The following is a 15,698-nucleotide window of genomic DNA, read 5'->3' as shown; positions in this document are numbered from 1 at the left end:
ACGCCCCCGGGGATAAGTTGGGGCCACAATAGGGGATCAAAGATTTACATGAGAATAAATAGAGAAAATCTTTAGAAATCATCTTCTCAAGAACCAATGAGCCAGAAGAGCTGAGATTTACATGAAAGTTTCCTGACATAGTGCAGATTCAAGTTTGTAAAAATCATGGCCTCCAGGGATTGGTTGGGGCCACAATACGGACTAAGTTTTTTTTTTATTATACCTCCCGCAACAAGTTGTGGAGGGGGGGGGGTATACTGGAATCGGGTTGTCCGTCTGTCTGTCCGTCCATCTGTAGACGCAATGGTTTCCGGGCTCTAAAGCATTATTCTTTCCACCTACCGTCACCATATCATATATATGGACTACCCATGGGATGAAGATGTTCCCTATCGATTTTGGGGTCCAAAGGTCAAGTGCACTGGACATCGAAGTAGCAATATGGTTTCCAGGCTCTAAAGCGTTATCCTTTCCACCTACAGTCACCATATCATACATATGGACTACCCATGGGATGAAGATCTTCTCTATCGATTTTGGGGTCAAAAGGTCAAAGGTCAAGCGCACTGGACATCGAAGTAGCAATATGGTTTCCGGGCTCTAAAGCGTTATCCTTTCCACCTACAGTCACCATATCATACATATGGACTACCCATGGGATGAAGATGTTCCCATCAATTTTGGGTTCAAAAGGTCAAAGGTCACGCGCACTGGACATCAAAGTAGCAATATGGTTTCCATTCAAATTCTTTAACGGCTTTTTTTCATCACATGGAGATGCTGTGTTCCTAGATACCTTTTGGATCATAATACTGAAGTTTTACCTATTACCAACACCCTTTGGGAGATTGGGGTAAGCGGGGGGTATTCTTAGTGAGCATTGCTCACAGTACCTCTTGTTATTTCTGTTCTTTTTGTTTTTAGATTGTATTTTAAATTTTAGTTATGCATAGTTGTGGTAAGATTATTCATGCAGAATATTACCCTGGTATGCAAACTACTTGACTTGGGGCTAGTAATAGACCTGTATTGTCATGAATTGCTTCAGAGTGCTTGTTGTTTATTTTCCCTCACATTTCATTGATTGATGTACGTGATACTTCACAAGTAGCTTTATTATCAAAAGAGGAAAAATATAATTTTGGGGTCAAAGTTCAAGGTAACTATAGGGTCAAAGTTCAAGGTCACTATGAGACATCTTTTAAAAAAAAACTTGTCTACAGGCCACAATATTTCTTTGATATTGATTTGATACTTCACAAGTAGCTTTGTTATGTAAAGAGGAAAAACTCTTTTGATTTTGGGATCTAAAGGTCAAAGTTCAAGGTCACTACTTGACTTCATAGAACTTAGAGACACCCATTGTGAGGGGAAATGCCCCATCTTACAGAGCTCTTGTTTTTGTCCTTGCAATTGAGCTGCATCTGTGCAAGTGAGTGAATGAGTGAGTAAGGCCACTATGAAATGCATCAGGAACATTGTTATACATACATTTATATGCTCAGTTGTTTTATTCAGCATGCCTATCACTTTTTTAAGAATTAAATTTCAGAAAACAGTCTTGAATTATCTTATCCTTAGCCGTACAACATGGAGAGATATAATGTTCATACTTGACACAGAGGATGTTTCTGGAATTGTGTTAAGCCCATGGTCATTTTGACAATGTCAAGGTCCCAAGATGGCGGAAGAAAAAACAGTTAAATTAGAATAGCGATGTTTTTGTCTTTTAGAAAGCAAAGTGAAATACACTTCACGAAAGAGGATATGTCTATTTTTATCAATAGTTCACAATTGTACCCAAAGTCTTCATGATACTGTCCCGAATTTGCTGCAATCGGTATTTGAAATACGTAGATTGATGTACGTAACTTTCACAATACGATGTACGTAACTTTCTGATTTGAACATAAAAGATGTCCGTAACTCAAAAGATTTACATTAAACTTTTATTCATTTGTTCATTCAATAAAGTGCACCGCCACGGCACATGATATGCCCATCACATATTGTTAACAGTATAGATTGTACCCATTAAAACATTTTTTTTTTTTATATCACCTTAATTAAATGTCACAGTGACCTTAAAGTAGGATGCGACACACCTTCTACCTAAGATGCATTAGTTGACCAATTTTGGTGATTCTAGGTCTAATAGTTTTCAAGTTATGAGCCGGACAAGTTTTTGCCATATATGGCCATATCTTCTTAATGAAAAGTCACAGTGACCTGGTTTTAATGTGCGACACTCCTTCTACCCAAGATGTGTCTACAGACAAAGTTTGATGATTCTAGGCCTTGTAGTATTTAAGTTACGGGTCGGACACAAAAAAGCTAACAGACGGACGGACAGACGGACGGACATGAACGCCATACCATAGCTTTTGTTTGGCATTGCTTTTGACAGACATTGAGACATGACGTTGAACAAAGGTCATTTGACCAAGATGAAGATCAGTGATAGAGAAGCTGGGAATATGTATGCAGGCTATAAAGGTAGAGGTAATGGTCATTGCTTTTGATCACAAAAAAGCTGATAATATCCAGTTCACATGCAGAGTTTGAAAGATCCACTATTGCATCATAATCATGTAATTTTTTACTTTTTGTGTTTTTGATATTCAAGTGACACTTGTGACCACATAACTCTCTGTTTGTGATTTCTAGATCATGTCTTTGTGCGTTTCTAAACCTTTCTTTGATGAAGTGCCATTGAATGAGCCAGTCTTACTGATATATTTGAATTACTGATAGGAGTACTGGTTGTTAAATGGGATTGTGGGGCACATGGAGAATATCCACAAGAAAACTTGTTTAAAATCACTGTTCCAAGATCACTCAAGCATGAAGAAATTATTGAAGTTGGATGTTCTGTCAAACATGGTGAGCAAATTACTTTAAACTCAACTTTTATTTGCGAAAACTTTATTTCACAATAACTTTATTTTGCAATTTGCTAGTGATAATCTGATTTGCAGCGACTAATTTTTGTAAGCGAGAATTTCTTAGACACATACAAGTGTCATTAAAGGACTGATCTGCGGTGAGAAATATTCGTGGTGATCGGATTCTTGTGAACATTGCAAAAATTTCTTGTATATGAAAAAAGTTGGTTTACAGTAACTATAATTAACCAAAAGTGTAGAAAAATATCACTATTGAAAAAAATAAGGTAAATTCTGAAGTTTTAGTTTAACTTATTCTATGACAATTAACAAACAAGTTCTTGGCTTATGTTAATGCTTTTCATTGGATATTGGTACAAGGGGTTATTGCTGTGGGTGGGGTCATTGCTGTGGGAGGAAACAGGATTTTTAAGGGAATAATTTTAATGTTCATCTGTAATAAATTTGTTCTTTTCACAGGACCTGACTGGAAGCGGGGTGATGAAGATGGGGGTCCATCGACAGTAGGAACTGTGATATGTAAACACAGGGATGGCTCTGTCTCTGTGAGTACTCAATATTTGTATGTTACCTTTGTGTACGTTTATCTATAGACAGACCATATAGTGAAGCCTTATTAATTCAGACACTTTGATTCCAAGCAAAATTATCTGGATAAATGAAGTGACTGGATAAGAAAATCTTCATAAAAGTAACCAATTCCCTCTTTGATATATAACATAAAATCAACACATCATATCATTAATCTAAACTACCAGTTATTCACTGTGAGTGAAATTGTCATCCCTAGTTAACAATGGGTTATTACTGAATACGACTGATTGTTTTGTACTTAAATGCCTTTTAGGTTGTCTGGCCATTTGGTGTTGTAGAGCGCTACAGATATGGAGAAAGAAAAAAAGAATTGGAAGTAATGTAAGTAAAATTATTTATTATATGACTGGATTGTATAGCTGCAATTTCATTGGCTTTATCATTTTGGTAAGTCCATATAATTGCATTTGAGATGCCTACATTCTTTATTTACACATTTGAATTGTGTATTGCCCTCATGCTTCCATGAACATCATGGCTGCTTCTTTTTTTTATGCCCACTTCTAAGAGGAGGGACATCTTGATTTGCACCTGTTGGTTGATTGGTATGTCGGTCAGTATGTCAGTTGGTAGACCACATATTGTCCACTCAATATCTTGAGAACCATTCACTTGATTGTAATGAAATTTCATGTGTGGGTTGGTTATGAGTAGAAGAGGACCCCTATTGATTTTCAAGTCAAAGGTCAAGGATGAAACTGGATATAGGATTATAGATGACCCCTATTGATTTTGAGGTCAAGGGTCAAATTGGACATAGGAAGATACTGTCCACTCAATATCTTGAGAACCCTTTACTTGTCAGACATCAAACTTGGTACACCGGTACATAATAAGGAGTAGACGACCCCTATTGATTTATAGGTCACATGGTCAAAGTTCAAGAGTCAAACTGGACATACGAAAATACTGTCCGCTCAATATCATGACAACCTTTTTTTTGACAGACATCAAATTTGGTACACTGGTACATCTTTAGGAGTAGATGACCACTATTGATTTCAAGGTCACATAGTCAAAGATCAAGGGTCAAACTGAACATAGGAATATACTGACCACTCAATGCGTTGAGAACCCTTTACTTGACAGATATTAAACTTGGTACACTGGTACATTGTGAGGAGTACATGACCCCTAGTGATTTTGAGGTCACATGGTTAAAGATCAAGGGTCAAATTGTCCCCTCATTATCTTGAGAACCCTTTGCTTTTCAGACATCAAACTGTATGTACATATATAAGTACAGTAAAAATGCTGATAATCTGATATGAAAGTGAATGCTTGAAGAGATTATCTAGAAAGATATATGTATTAATTAAAAAATGGTTTATTAGAATTTTGGGAAAAAGGTTTATTGATATGGAAAATTTGCACAAAAGGAAAAAAGGATTTGCAGAAATGTCATGATTCTGCATCAAAAGATGTATGCAGGGAAAAATTTGCCAAAATGATGTGCAATCATTTTCTGAACTGTTGGTTCCTAATTCAGAGTGAGGTATTACAATAAGGGTGCATAGTTTTACATAGGAATGCATGCAAGTGGGTAAAAGTTTTATAATAGAATAAAGAGAGCGGCTACTGTATGTACATCTATTGTACAGTGGACCTATAACAAATGTTTGTTTCACATTGATTCTTAGTTAGAGCTCCAAATCTTTTGAGTCTAGATGGCCATGGGCCACTTCCTTATACCCCATGCAATAAGTTATGGGGGGAGGGGGTATAACGTTTTTGACCATCAACTCCTCTGAAACCACTCAACAGAATTTCATGAAACTTTGTAGTTACTGTGTAGATGTAGATATTGGAAGGAAATTCATTAAAACAAAATTGTGTGGCAGTTATGTCCCTTTTGAACTTTGTCATTCGTGTTTTTGTCAGCAAAACTCCTCTGAAACTGCTTTCCAGAATTTCATGAAACTACATGTATGTAGTTGTGCATATTTGTAGGAAATTTTCTCAGAGTTATGCCCCTTTTGAACCTAGAAGTTTGGCCAAAATTAAATATTCTCACTGAAACAGTGTGTTAGCACATCTCCTATGAAACCACTGAACAGAATGTCATGTAACTTTATATTCAATTATATGGACATACTGTGTACCATTACAAGAAATTTGGATTTGTTCTTGTTTGGGGAGTTATGTGCTTTTGAACATGATATATTGCAACATTTTGTGTAACTGGTTTCCACGTCATATGTAATTAGAATGTATCTGTTTTATTAATATTTTACACAGTTTACATTTCTAAACAATAGTACGTATGACATGAGTAGTGCTATCTAATAACATGCACGAAAATAGTACAGTATAGCATGGAGGCATAAGAACTTGTTATATTTTATGCATAGCATCGTCAAATGATAATTCATCATAATGTGTAGTGCTGTAACTCGTGGGGGCATGGGTATTTGAGTTTACTCACTTTTTCTTCCATTGTAAAATAAACCATGGGGGAAATGTGCATTACAAAACAAATTGAATTAAATAATATGTAATACACAATTAAAGCCTCATTGTTTTCAAATAAACATTAATTAAAGGCAATTCAAAATTTCCTCCTTTTAATTTCCGTTTTGAACATGGTTTCCTGGTATTTGCATTATATATGATATTGGATGGTATTCTTGTATAATTGACATCCTGCCTGTACTGCATATCGTGCATGGTTGCACTTCGGTGACAGTATTGGAGTTGAGGAAGATGAGTGCTTTAAACAGGATGGAATAGTCTCTGCTGGGTCCATTCAGTTCTTATTTCTAAGAAGCTTCACAACATTTCTGAGAAAATAAAATTTTGAAATCTTGCTGTTTAACAGAGCCGATGCTCCAGCTGCTGCAATGTCTGCAGAAAGACCCTCAGAGTCCATAGAGCCAGATACACGAGAACCAAATCGTGAGTCCACCTATTTGAAAATTCTGCATCAATAAAAATACTTTATGTACCAGTCATTAAAAAGATTCAAACCATTGAGTTAGACCAGGGATCAAGCTGCTCCCATTCCCCATCCATCTTTCTTATATCTGTTTTGGGGATAATATATGTAGAAAAAAAAAAATATTTTCTAGGAGGACTAAATATTTTCAGGACTTGAATTTTCACCTGTATTGCATCTATTCAAAACCTATATTCAATTGATGTTTTTAGAAGGGGAGACAATAGTTTGGCAATGGATTGATAATGAGACCACCGAACAATACACACTGTCCAAAGATGAGGCTGCAAAGCTGGAGGAGGTGTACCAAAAGAAATCTGGGACTGTGCTTGTAGGCTACAAAGGTTTGCAGTAAGTGTGTATACTTTCCTAACTACTCAGACATTTTGTTTATCTGTTATTGATACCCATCATTTGGCCAACATGAAAAAATTTGAATCAAAACCATTCATAGTGTCCACTATTTTGGCAACACAAATTACTGGTGCCTTTTACTCATGGCATAGCAACAGTTGCTTATGATGCTCCTGTGCCATTACTTGGTTTAATTTGTAAATTGTTTAGGCCCCACATTTAAGATGTGAGTACATGTATGATTTTTACCGTACATCTCTTCATTCATTTGCTTGTCTGTCTGTCCTTTTGTCATATATTTTCATGAGTGCCATTTGTCCTGCAATATTCATGTGACCCTTTTGTCTTGCAATATTCATGTGACCCATTTGTCCTGCAATATTCATGTGACTCATTTGTCCTGCAATATTCATGTGACCCATTTGTCCTGCAATATCCATGTGACTCATTTGTCCTGCAATATTCATGTGACTCATTTGTCCTGCAATATTTATGTAACTCATTTGTCCTGCAATATTCATGTGACTGCAGTTAAATTTTACTATGGATTACCCTTATGCATAAATGTACATAATATATATTGACATTTATTTGATAAGTCATTCTAAGTTGCATGAATTTCATTGTCAAAATCATACATGTAGCAATTTCTTGCATATATACTTTGAGACTTTATTACCAGTCATTTGACCTTGGGTCATTGTGGCTTTTAGTCTTAGCCCCACCCCACCCCCATCTAATCATAAGCAATCTTTGTGCTGAATATGAGCTTCAAATCATTCTTTATTTCAATTAAAGTTACATATGGAAAGGTATTTCTTTTGTAGTGCATGTACAACAAATACAGGAATGAACAGATAAACAGATGAACAGAAATGTGGATTCCTATATACCCCCATCGTCACAAACCTCGGGTAATTGTTTCATTCCATTCCACAAACTTTTAGGAATGGAATGAAACAACAACCCATGGTTTGTGACCATGATATACTCCTCAACTTTGTTTGTAGGGTGTATAATAAGCATATGGTTGAAGACTATTAAGTCGGTTGTTGTAACTGACATTTCTTTCTCACCTTTTGTGCAGGGTTTTACTGTTTACTATGTTTTATGTAGGCTTCGCTGCCAGCCCACTCAGATGAAATACAGGGACAGTGGAGGGAAAAATAGAACTGGACAATTGATTCGAAAAGGTATGAGAAATAACATGATTTTTTTTTTCATTATGGTAATGAGACTTTGTTATGAATGTAGTTGTAAATATTTATATATCATTCCAGTGTGCACTCATGAGGAATCGGAGACATACTACCTCATAGAATCCTTGCGGTCATTTCAGTAATTGATTGTGCGGTCATTTTGGTAATCGATTGTAGATCATAAATGCACGATTATATTATGATCACTCTGATGAGCACCTACACAAGCATTTCTCAGAACCTGATGTAACTGTAGCACTTATGATTGGGATTTACATCTAACTTTTTGGAACTCTTCTCAGAGCGGAGGTGAATTTTTATTTAAGCCTAGTCATTGCAACCCTAGTGGACAGCAATTCACAACAATCATTTTGTATGGAAGTTTCAGCACCAGTTTCCTTAATTAATTTGCTATTACAATTACATACATACTAATTATTTATGGTCCCTCAAGGGCTCATGGGTCTGTCTCCCCATCATTACCAAATTAGAAACAGTCCTTACGATTTGTAATTGCAGTGCATTTTCTTAGATCTACAAGTTTGTACATATAGCAGAAACAGGTACAGCATCAGGTAGTTGAAAGATTTGACTAATGGTATATTTTTATCTTTTGTCATTTAAATGTACTACTAGCTGTGACACTGTTAGTTGCATGTTTAGAAATAAAACATGCACTAATCATAAAGATGACCAAACTGAGAAATAAATACCCCCCCCCCCTCCCTATGAAAAAAGTCTTGAATTTCTGAAAATGCTCATTATTAATAAGAATTTGTGTCTTGAAACTTCCATGTTTAGTTTTGTGTGTGTACATGAATGGTGATGTATATAGTTATTAGAATGAATGTGGATTCTTCTTTTTCTTATACTAAATTTAGAAATTTGAAACAGTGTATATTCTTTGCAGGCCACAATTTGTTTTTATATACAAGCATCTTATGTACATTGCTACTTCAGGGTTTTTTCACCAGATCAAGGGTGGGGTCCCAATAGGGATTCATTAAAGATCTGTGTTGGTTATATTCATGAAACCTTTACTTTCTTTTTATTTCACAGAGAGAGTACTAATGAGTGTGACAAAAGAAATTGGATAATGGTACAATTGCAATTGATTGTATACAGTTGTATTGTGCATCAGTACTTATAGATGTGAATTATATGTTACATGCGTGTGCCTGCTTATGAGCATAGTAAAAATTGTACAGTCTGTTAATGAGATTCGTTGTGTTTTATTATTTTAATTGTGTATTGCATTTTGAGTACATCAATGATTAAATTAATTCTGTGTAATTTTCTTTATTGTGTGAGATTTATAAAATTCAAGGCATACCAATTTGTAATCCACTTTGTCTGATTTGCTGCATCTATTATTACAAGAGATCAAAATTTTGACATTTTCTGGTATTAAAAAATGATATCTGCCAATTATCCAAAACTATCCAATTATAGATTTTTCAGTTTTATATTCAAACCCACAAGAGATTTAGACATCATGTGCTGACAGAAAGTTGTGAATGTATATACAGCTTGCTGGAGGATGACCCATTGAGGTTGTTCTTAGCACCACAATAAAATTCAAAGCTGAGGATACAACAGAAGTGTTGTCCAATGCAAAGAAGAAGACATCTGTGTTTGCATCTCATTCTTGATATGTTTTAAATATTAATATAAAAGAAAACTCAAAATGCAAATACCATTGAAATATCAAGGGGATCGAATGCAGAATGTTACACAAATGGCTTGACTTGGGATCTCCAGGGGACATGTACTCATAGAATGCTTGCTAAAGTCTTTTTCGCTCACCTGAGCAAAAGGCTCAAGTGAGCTTTTCTGATCAAAATTTGTCCGTTGTCTGTCATCGTCGGCGGTGGTGTCATTGTAAACTTTTCACATTTTCATCTTCTTCTCGAGAAGCACTTGGCCAATTATAACCAAACTTGGCCAAAAGCATCCTTGGGTAAAGGGCTTTCAAGTCTGTTCAAATAAAGGGCCATGCCTTTTTTAAAGGGGAGATAATCACAAAAATGCAATGATAGGGTGGGGTCATTTAAAAATCTTCTCAAGAACCATTGGGCCAGAGTAGCTGATATTTTCATGAAAGCTTCCAGTCATAGTGCAGATTTAATTTTGTTCAAATCATGGCCCCCAGGGGTACAATGTAGGTTGGGGCCACAATAGGGGATCAAAGTTTTACATAGAAATATATAGGGAAAATCTTTAAAAATCTTCTCAAGAACCAATGAGCCAGAAGAGCTGAAATTTATATGAAAGCTTCCTGACATAGTGCAGGTTCAAGTTTGTTCAGATCATGGCCCCCGGGGGGGGGGGGGGGGGGGTAGATTGGGGCGACAATAGGGGATCAAAGTTTTACATAGAAATATATAAAGAAAATCTTTAAAAATCTTCTTCTCATGAGCCAGAAGAGCTGAGATTTACATGAAAGCTTTCTGACATAGTGCAGATTTAAGTTTGTTCAAATCACGCCCCCGGGGATAAGTTGGGGCCACAATAGGGGATCAAAGATTTACATGAGAATAAATAGAGAAAATCTTTAGAAATCATCTTCTCAAGAACCAATGAGCCAGAAGAGCTGAGATTTACATGAAAGTTTCCTGACATAGTGCAGATTCAAGTTTGTAAAAATCATGGCCTCCAGGGATTGGTTGGGGCCACAATACGGACTAAGTTTTTTTTTTATTATACCCCCCGCAACAAGTTGTGGAGGGGGGGGGGTATACTGGAATCGGGTTGTCCGTCTGTCTGTCCGTCCATCTGTAGACGCAATGGTTTCCGGGCTCTAAAGCATTATTCTTTCCACCTACCGTCACCATATCATATATATGGACTACCCATGGGATGAAGATGTTCCCTATCGATTTTGGGGTCCAAAGGTCAAGTGCACTGGACATCGAAGTAGCAATATGGTTTCCGGGCTCTAAAGTGTTATCCTTTCCACCTACAGTCACCATATCATACATATGGACTACCCATGGGATGAAGATCTTCTCTATCGATTTTGGGGTCAAAAGGTCAAAGGTCAAGCGCACTGGACATCGAAGTAGCAATATGGTTTCCGGGCTCTAAAGCGTTATCCTTTCCACCTACAGTCACCATATCATACATATGGACTACCCATGGGATGAAGATGTTCCCATCAATTTTGGGTTCAAAAGGTCAAAGGTCACGCGCACTGGACATCAAAGTAGCAATATGGTTTCCATTCAAATTCTTTAACGGCTTTTTTTCATCACATGGAGATGCTGTGTTCCTAGATACCTTTTGGATCATAATACTGAAGTTTTACCTATTACCAACACCCTTTGGGAGATTGGGGTAAGCGGGGGGTATTCTTAGTGAGCATTGCTCACAGTACCTCTTGTTATTTCTGTTCTTTTTGTTTTTAGATTGTATTTTAAATTTTAGTTATGCATAGTTGTGGTAAGATTATTCATGCAGAATATTACCCTGGTATGCAAACTACTTGACTTGGGGCTAGTAATAGACCTGTATTGTCATGAATTGCTTCAGAGTGCTTGTTGTTTATTTTCCCTCACATTTCATTGATTGATGTACGTGATACTTCACAAGTAACTTTATTATCAAAAGAGGAAAAATATAATTTTGGGGTCAAAGTTCAAGGTAACTATAGGGTCAAAGTTCAAGGTCACTATGAGACATCTTTTAAAAAAAAACTTGTCTACAGGCCACAATATTTCTTTGATATTGATTTGATACTTCACAAGGAGCTTTGTTATGTAAAGAGGAAAAACTCTTTTGATTTTGGGATCTAAAGGTCAAAGTTCAAGGTCACTACTTGACTTCATAGAACTTAGAGACACCCATTGTGAGGGGAAATGCCCCATCTTACAGAGCTCTTGTTTTTGTCCTTGCAATTGAGCTGCATCTGTGCAAGTGAGTGAATGAGTGAGTAAGGCCACTATGAAATGCATCAGGAACATTGTTATACATACATTTATATGCTCAGTTGTTTTATTCAGCATGCCTATCACTTTTTTAAGAATTAAATTTCAGAAAACAGTCTTGAATTATCTTATCCTTAGCTGTACAACATGGAGAGATATAATGTTCATACTTGACACAGAGGATGTTTCTGGAATTGTGTTAAGCCCATGGTCATTTTGACAATGTCAAGGTCCCAAGATGGCGGAAGAAAAAACAGTTAAATTAGAATAGCGATGTTTTTGTCTTTTAGAAAGCAAAGTGAAATACACTTCACGAAAGAGGATATGTCTATTTTTATCAATAGTTCACAATTGTACCCAAAGTCTTCATGATACTGTCCCGAATTTGCTGCAATCGGTATTTGAAATACGTAGATTGATGTACGTAACTTTCACAATACGATGTACGTAACTTTCTGATTTGAACATAAAAGATGTCCGTAACTCAAAAGATTTACATTAAACTTTTATTCATTTGTTCATTCAATAAAGTGCACCGCCACGGCACATGATATGCCCATCACATATTGTTAACAGTATAGATTGTACCCATTAAAACATTTTTTTTTTTATATCACCTTAATTAAATGTCACAGTGACCTTAAAGTAGGATGCGACACACCTTCTACCTAAGATGCATTAGTTGACCAATTTTGGTGATTCTAGGTCTAATAGTTTTCAAGTTATGAGCCGGACAAGTTTTTGCCATATATGGCCATATCTTCTTAATGAAAAGTCACAGTGACCTGGTTTTAATGTGCGACACTCCTTCTACCCAAGATGTATCTACAGACAAAGTTTGATGATTCTAGGCCTTGTAGTATTTAAGTTACGGGTCGGACACGAAAAAGCTAACAGACAGACGGACAGACGGATATCTTCTTAATGAAAAGTCACAGTGACCTGGTTTTAATGTGCGACACACCTTCTACCCAAGATGTATGTACAGACAAAGTTTGATGATTCTAGGCCTTGTAGTATTTAAGTTACGGGTCGGACACAAAAAAGCTAACAGACGGACGGACAGACGGACGGACATGAACGCCATACCATAATACGTCCCGTCTTAAGACGGGCGTATAAAAAGCCCGATAGAATGCCTTCATCAATAAAAATCATGTTAAATAATCTACCAACATGCCATTAAATTAAACTTTCAATTTAAACTCTTTTAGGAAGATTCAAGAATTTCAGTTTGAATAAAAAATAAAAATGAAAAAATTTGCTTCCTCACCCCTTTCTTGCCATAAAAAAATCTAAAGAATCAAAAATTAAATTGGCATAGCCTTAGTAATAAAAATATTTCAACATTAAACAGTGAAATTAGATATATATCTGAATTTCACAATAAGAATTTTCACAAAAATCGAATGAAAATGGCTTTCAACAGATTTTTGTTGTTGAAAAAATGTAATTTTATATGAAGAAATATGAGAATTTCGACGTGTTACAACACTTATGTATGTCATGCATATGCAGACGAGAACATGTGAAATGATATTAAAATAATATATTGAAGGTAATTAATTGTACTCAGATAAAACAGACTCTGGAGCTCTGAGGATCACATGAAAAATTTCCAGGAGAGTTAATTTTAGCAGAGTAATTGAGTCTACATAGTATTGCAGCAAAAGAATACCAAACAAATCATGTTTGTTAACGTATCATAAAGAAATACCTGGTAAAAACATCCCCCAAATATCTATGCACATTTTTATCCCCCACCCACCCAAAAATAATAATAAAAAATTACTGATGATTTACATAACCTGAAAAATATAAAACATCTTAAAATCAAGATCTAGCTTCTAAGCTTGTGAAACATTCATACAAGTTAATGATAATGATGTAAATTTCTCCTTTAAATTTTTAACCCCTTCAAAATACCAAAAAAACCAACCCCAAAACATCCCTTTTACCTACCCCCCCCCCCCCCCCCCCCCTCAGAAATACTACGGTTTTGTTGGACCTCCAAAAGACACCAAAAAACCAAAATTTGTCCTCCCCAGAATAGGCATAGTCTTTAAATGGTACAAAATTTAGAGTAATACCCCCCCCCCCCCCCCTTTTCCCTGTGTGCAGCAACTTTTCATATCAAATATCTCAAGAGGTTATAGAATGAGATTTTTTTTATCGCTAATGGCATTCTTTCTCTGCCACAAAGTATGTGCATTACTTATCTGCTTGTTTAGCTGCTTAGAAAGCAAGCTTTAGGGTTTGTCGAACTACGAGTGAATTGCAGTTACGTACATCATATAGGAAAATTTACGTATACATCAACCAAAAATATTTTAATGAGTTACGTACATCATGTGTGTTTTTACACAGGAGTTTCACTCGTCCATTCAGGAGAAACAAATGGATTTTACCATTCTGAACGATAAAGCGTAAAGAAATACACAAACTTGACTAATTAATATCACTGAATATAGTTGATAGGATAAGATATAATCTAAATTGAAAAATTACTTGTTTCTTCTTCCGCCATCTTGGGATGTACGTAACTGCAGTTATGTACATCAGTTTAATACCAGTGATTCTTTTGGTGGTATAGTAATGAATGGTAAATATGTATTAATGAATGAAATGATGAACTAAAGGATGAACGTAGCACCCTCCCTCCAATTTAGGGGTACAAAGTTTGGGCAAAAGAGAATTTTTTAGGTTCCTTTTCTGCTTGTCAACAATTGTGTAAGACAATTCCTAGGACTGTCCCTACACTTTGAAAAACGATCCTACGTGTTTGTGTACCATTCTAAATCTTTCCAAGATAATCACTCAGCAATATGAATTAAATTGTTTTTGAAATTGGCAGCCGCCATATATAATCTAAGTGGTGGCCGCTAGTTAATTTATATGGCGACCACCAGTTAATAAGTGGTGGCTGCCAGATAATAAGTGACGGTTGCCAGATAATAAGTGGCAGTTGCCAGATGTTAAGTGGCAGCTAGCTGCCAGTTGAATTAAGTTGTGGCCGCCACATAAATTAAATGGCGGCCGCCAGTTAAATGAATATTAATTCTATACCCTGGCACCTATCGGCTTCTGTAGTTTTCTTCAAATTTCAATTTGAAATAACTTTCTGGGGGATAGTCTTGGGTTATTTAATTTACACTTTAAGATGGTTAAAATGTCATAAAATAATTTGTGTGGGATAAGAAAATGTCCACCTTTGAAACAAGTTTAGCTACCTAGGACTTGGCGAAGTCTCATCCTAGACTGCGATTCTTGTCCCCTAGTGGAATTTCTGAATTGCACACACATACTAATGAAGGATTCTATTAGTCTAGCTGCTTGATATCTTGAGAACCCTTTGCTGGATAGACTTCAAATTTGATTCCCTGCTAAGAAGTAAAAATTGTTATTAACACTTAAGACATATTGTCCATTCAATATCTTGTGACCCTTTGCTTGATAGACATCAAACTTGATACACTGGTATTTTCACTATCATTAATGACATTCTAAATTTAATCCATTTCAATATTGCCACACAGAAGGGGGTGGGCAGGGTGTAAATGTTCCCAAAACATTTCTTAAATCATAACACATACAATATTCTTGAACCCCTGGTGATCCTTTCATTTGTCAGTTCCAGGGGTTAACCTACAGAACCAAAGTAACAGAAAATGAGAAAATAAAATGGACTAGACCATGAGACTTCAATCCTGGGCCCTCTGACTATATATATTCAAATGCTCTACCAACTGAGCTATCAGCCAACCATTGATTGAATGCAGCTCAC

At 36.0% G+C, this 15,698-nt stretch overlaps 1 protein-coding gene across 1 annotated transcript; it reads left to right on the top strand.

The window, feature by feature from the left end:
- The first annotated feature begins 2,417 nt into the window (after positions 1-2,417).
- Positions 2,418-9,286, top strand: LOC130054961 (uncharacterized). The gene is made up of 8 exons (XM_056166092.1): positions 2,418-2,502; positions 2,722-2,883; positions 3,366-3,451; positions 3,754-3,821; positions 6,319-6,395; positions 6,648-6,786; positions 7,906-7,982; positions 8,070-9,286. Exons 1-8 carry the CDS (start codon positions 2,418-2,420, stop codon positions 8,129-8,131), a joined length of 756 nt encoding a protein of 251 aa, XP_056022067.1. The 3' UTR covers positions 8,132-9,286.
- Positions 9,287-15,698: the final 6,412 nt, after the last annotated feature.

This window comes from Ostrea edulis, chromosome 5 (genome assembly GCF_947568905.1).
Source record: "Ostrea edulis chromosome 5, xbOstEdul1.1, whole genome shotgun sequence".
NCBI classification, from domain to species: domain Eukaryota; kingdom Metazoa; phylum Mollusca; class Bivalvia; order Ostreida; family Ostreidae; genus Ostrea; species Ostrea edulis.
This window is presented reverse-complemented; position numbering and strand designations above follow the sequence as displayed.

Excerpts from the sequence above, each read along its gene's own strand:
- LOC130054961 (XM_056166092.1), top strand. The coding sequence starts at position 2,418 with ATGACGTTGAACAAAGGTCATTTGACCAAGATGAAGATCAGTGATAGA. Across the intron at positions 3,822-6,318 it reads AAAAAAGAATTGGAAGTAAT|AGCCGATGCTCCAGCTGCTG; the intron begins GTAAGTAAAATT and ends GCTGTTTAACAG. Across the intron at positions 7,983-8,069 it reads TGGACAATTGATTCGAAAAG|TGTGCACTCATGAGGAATCG; the intron begins GTATGAGAAATA and ends ATATCATTCCAG.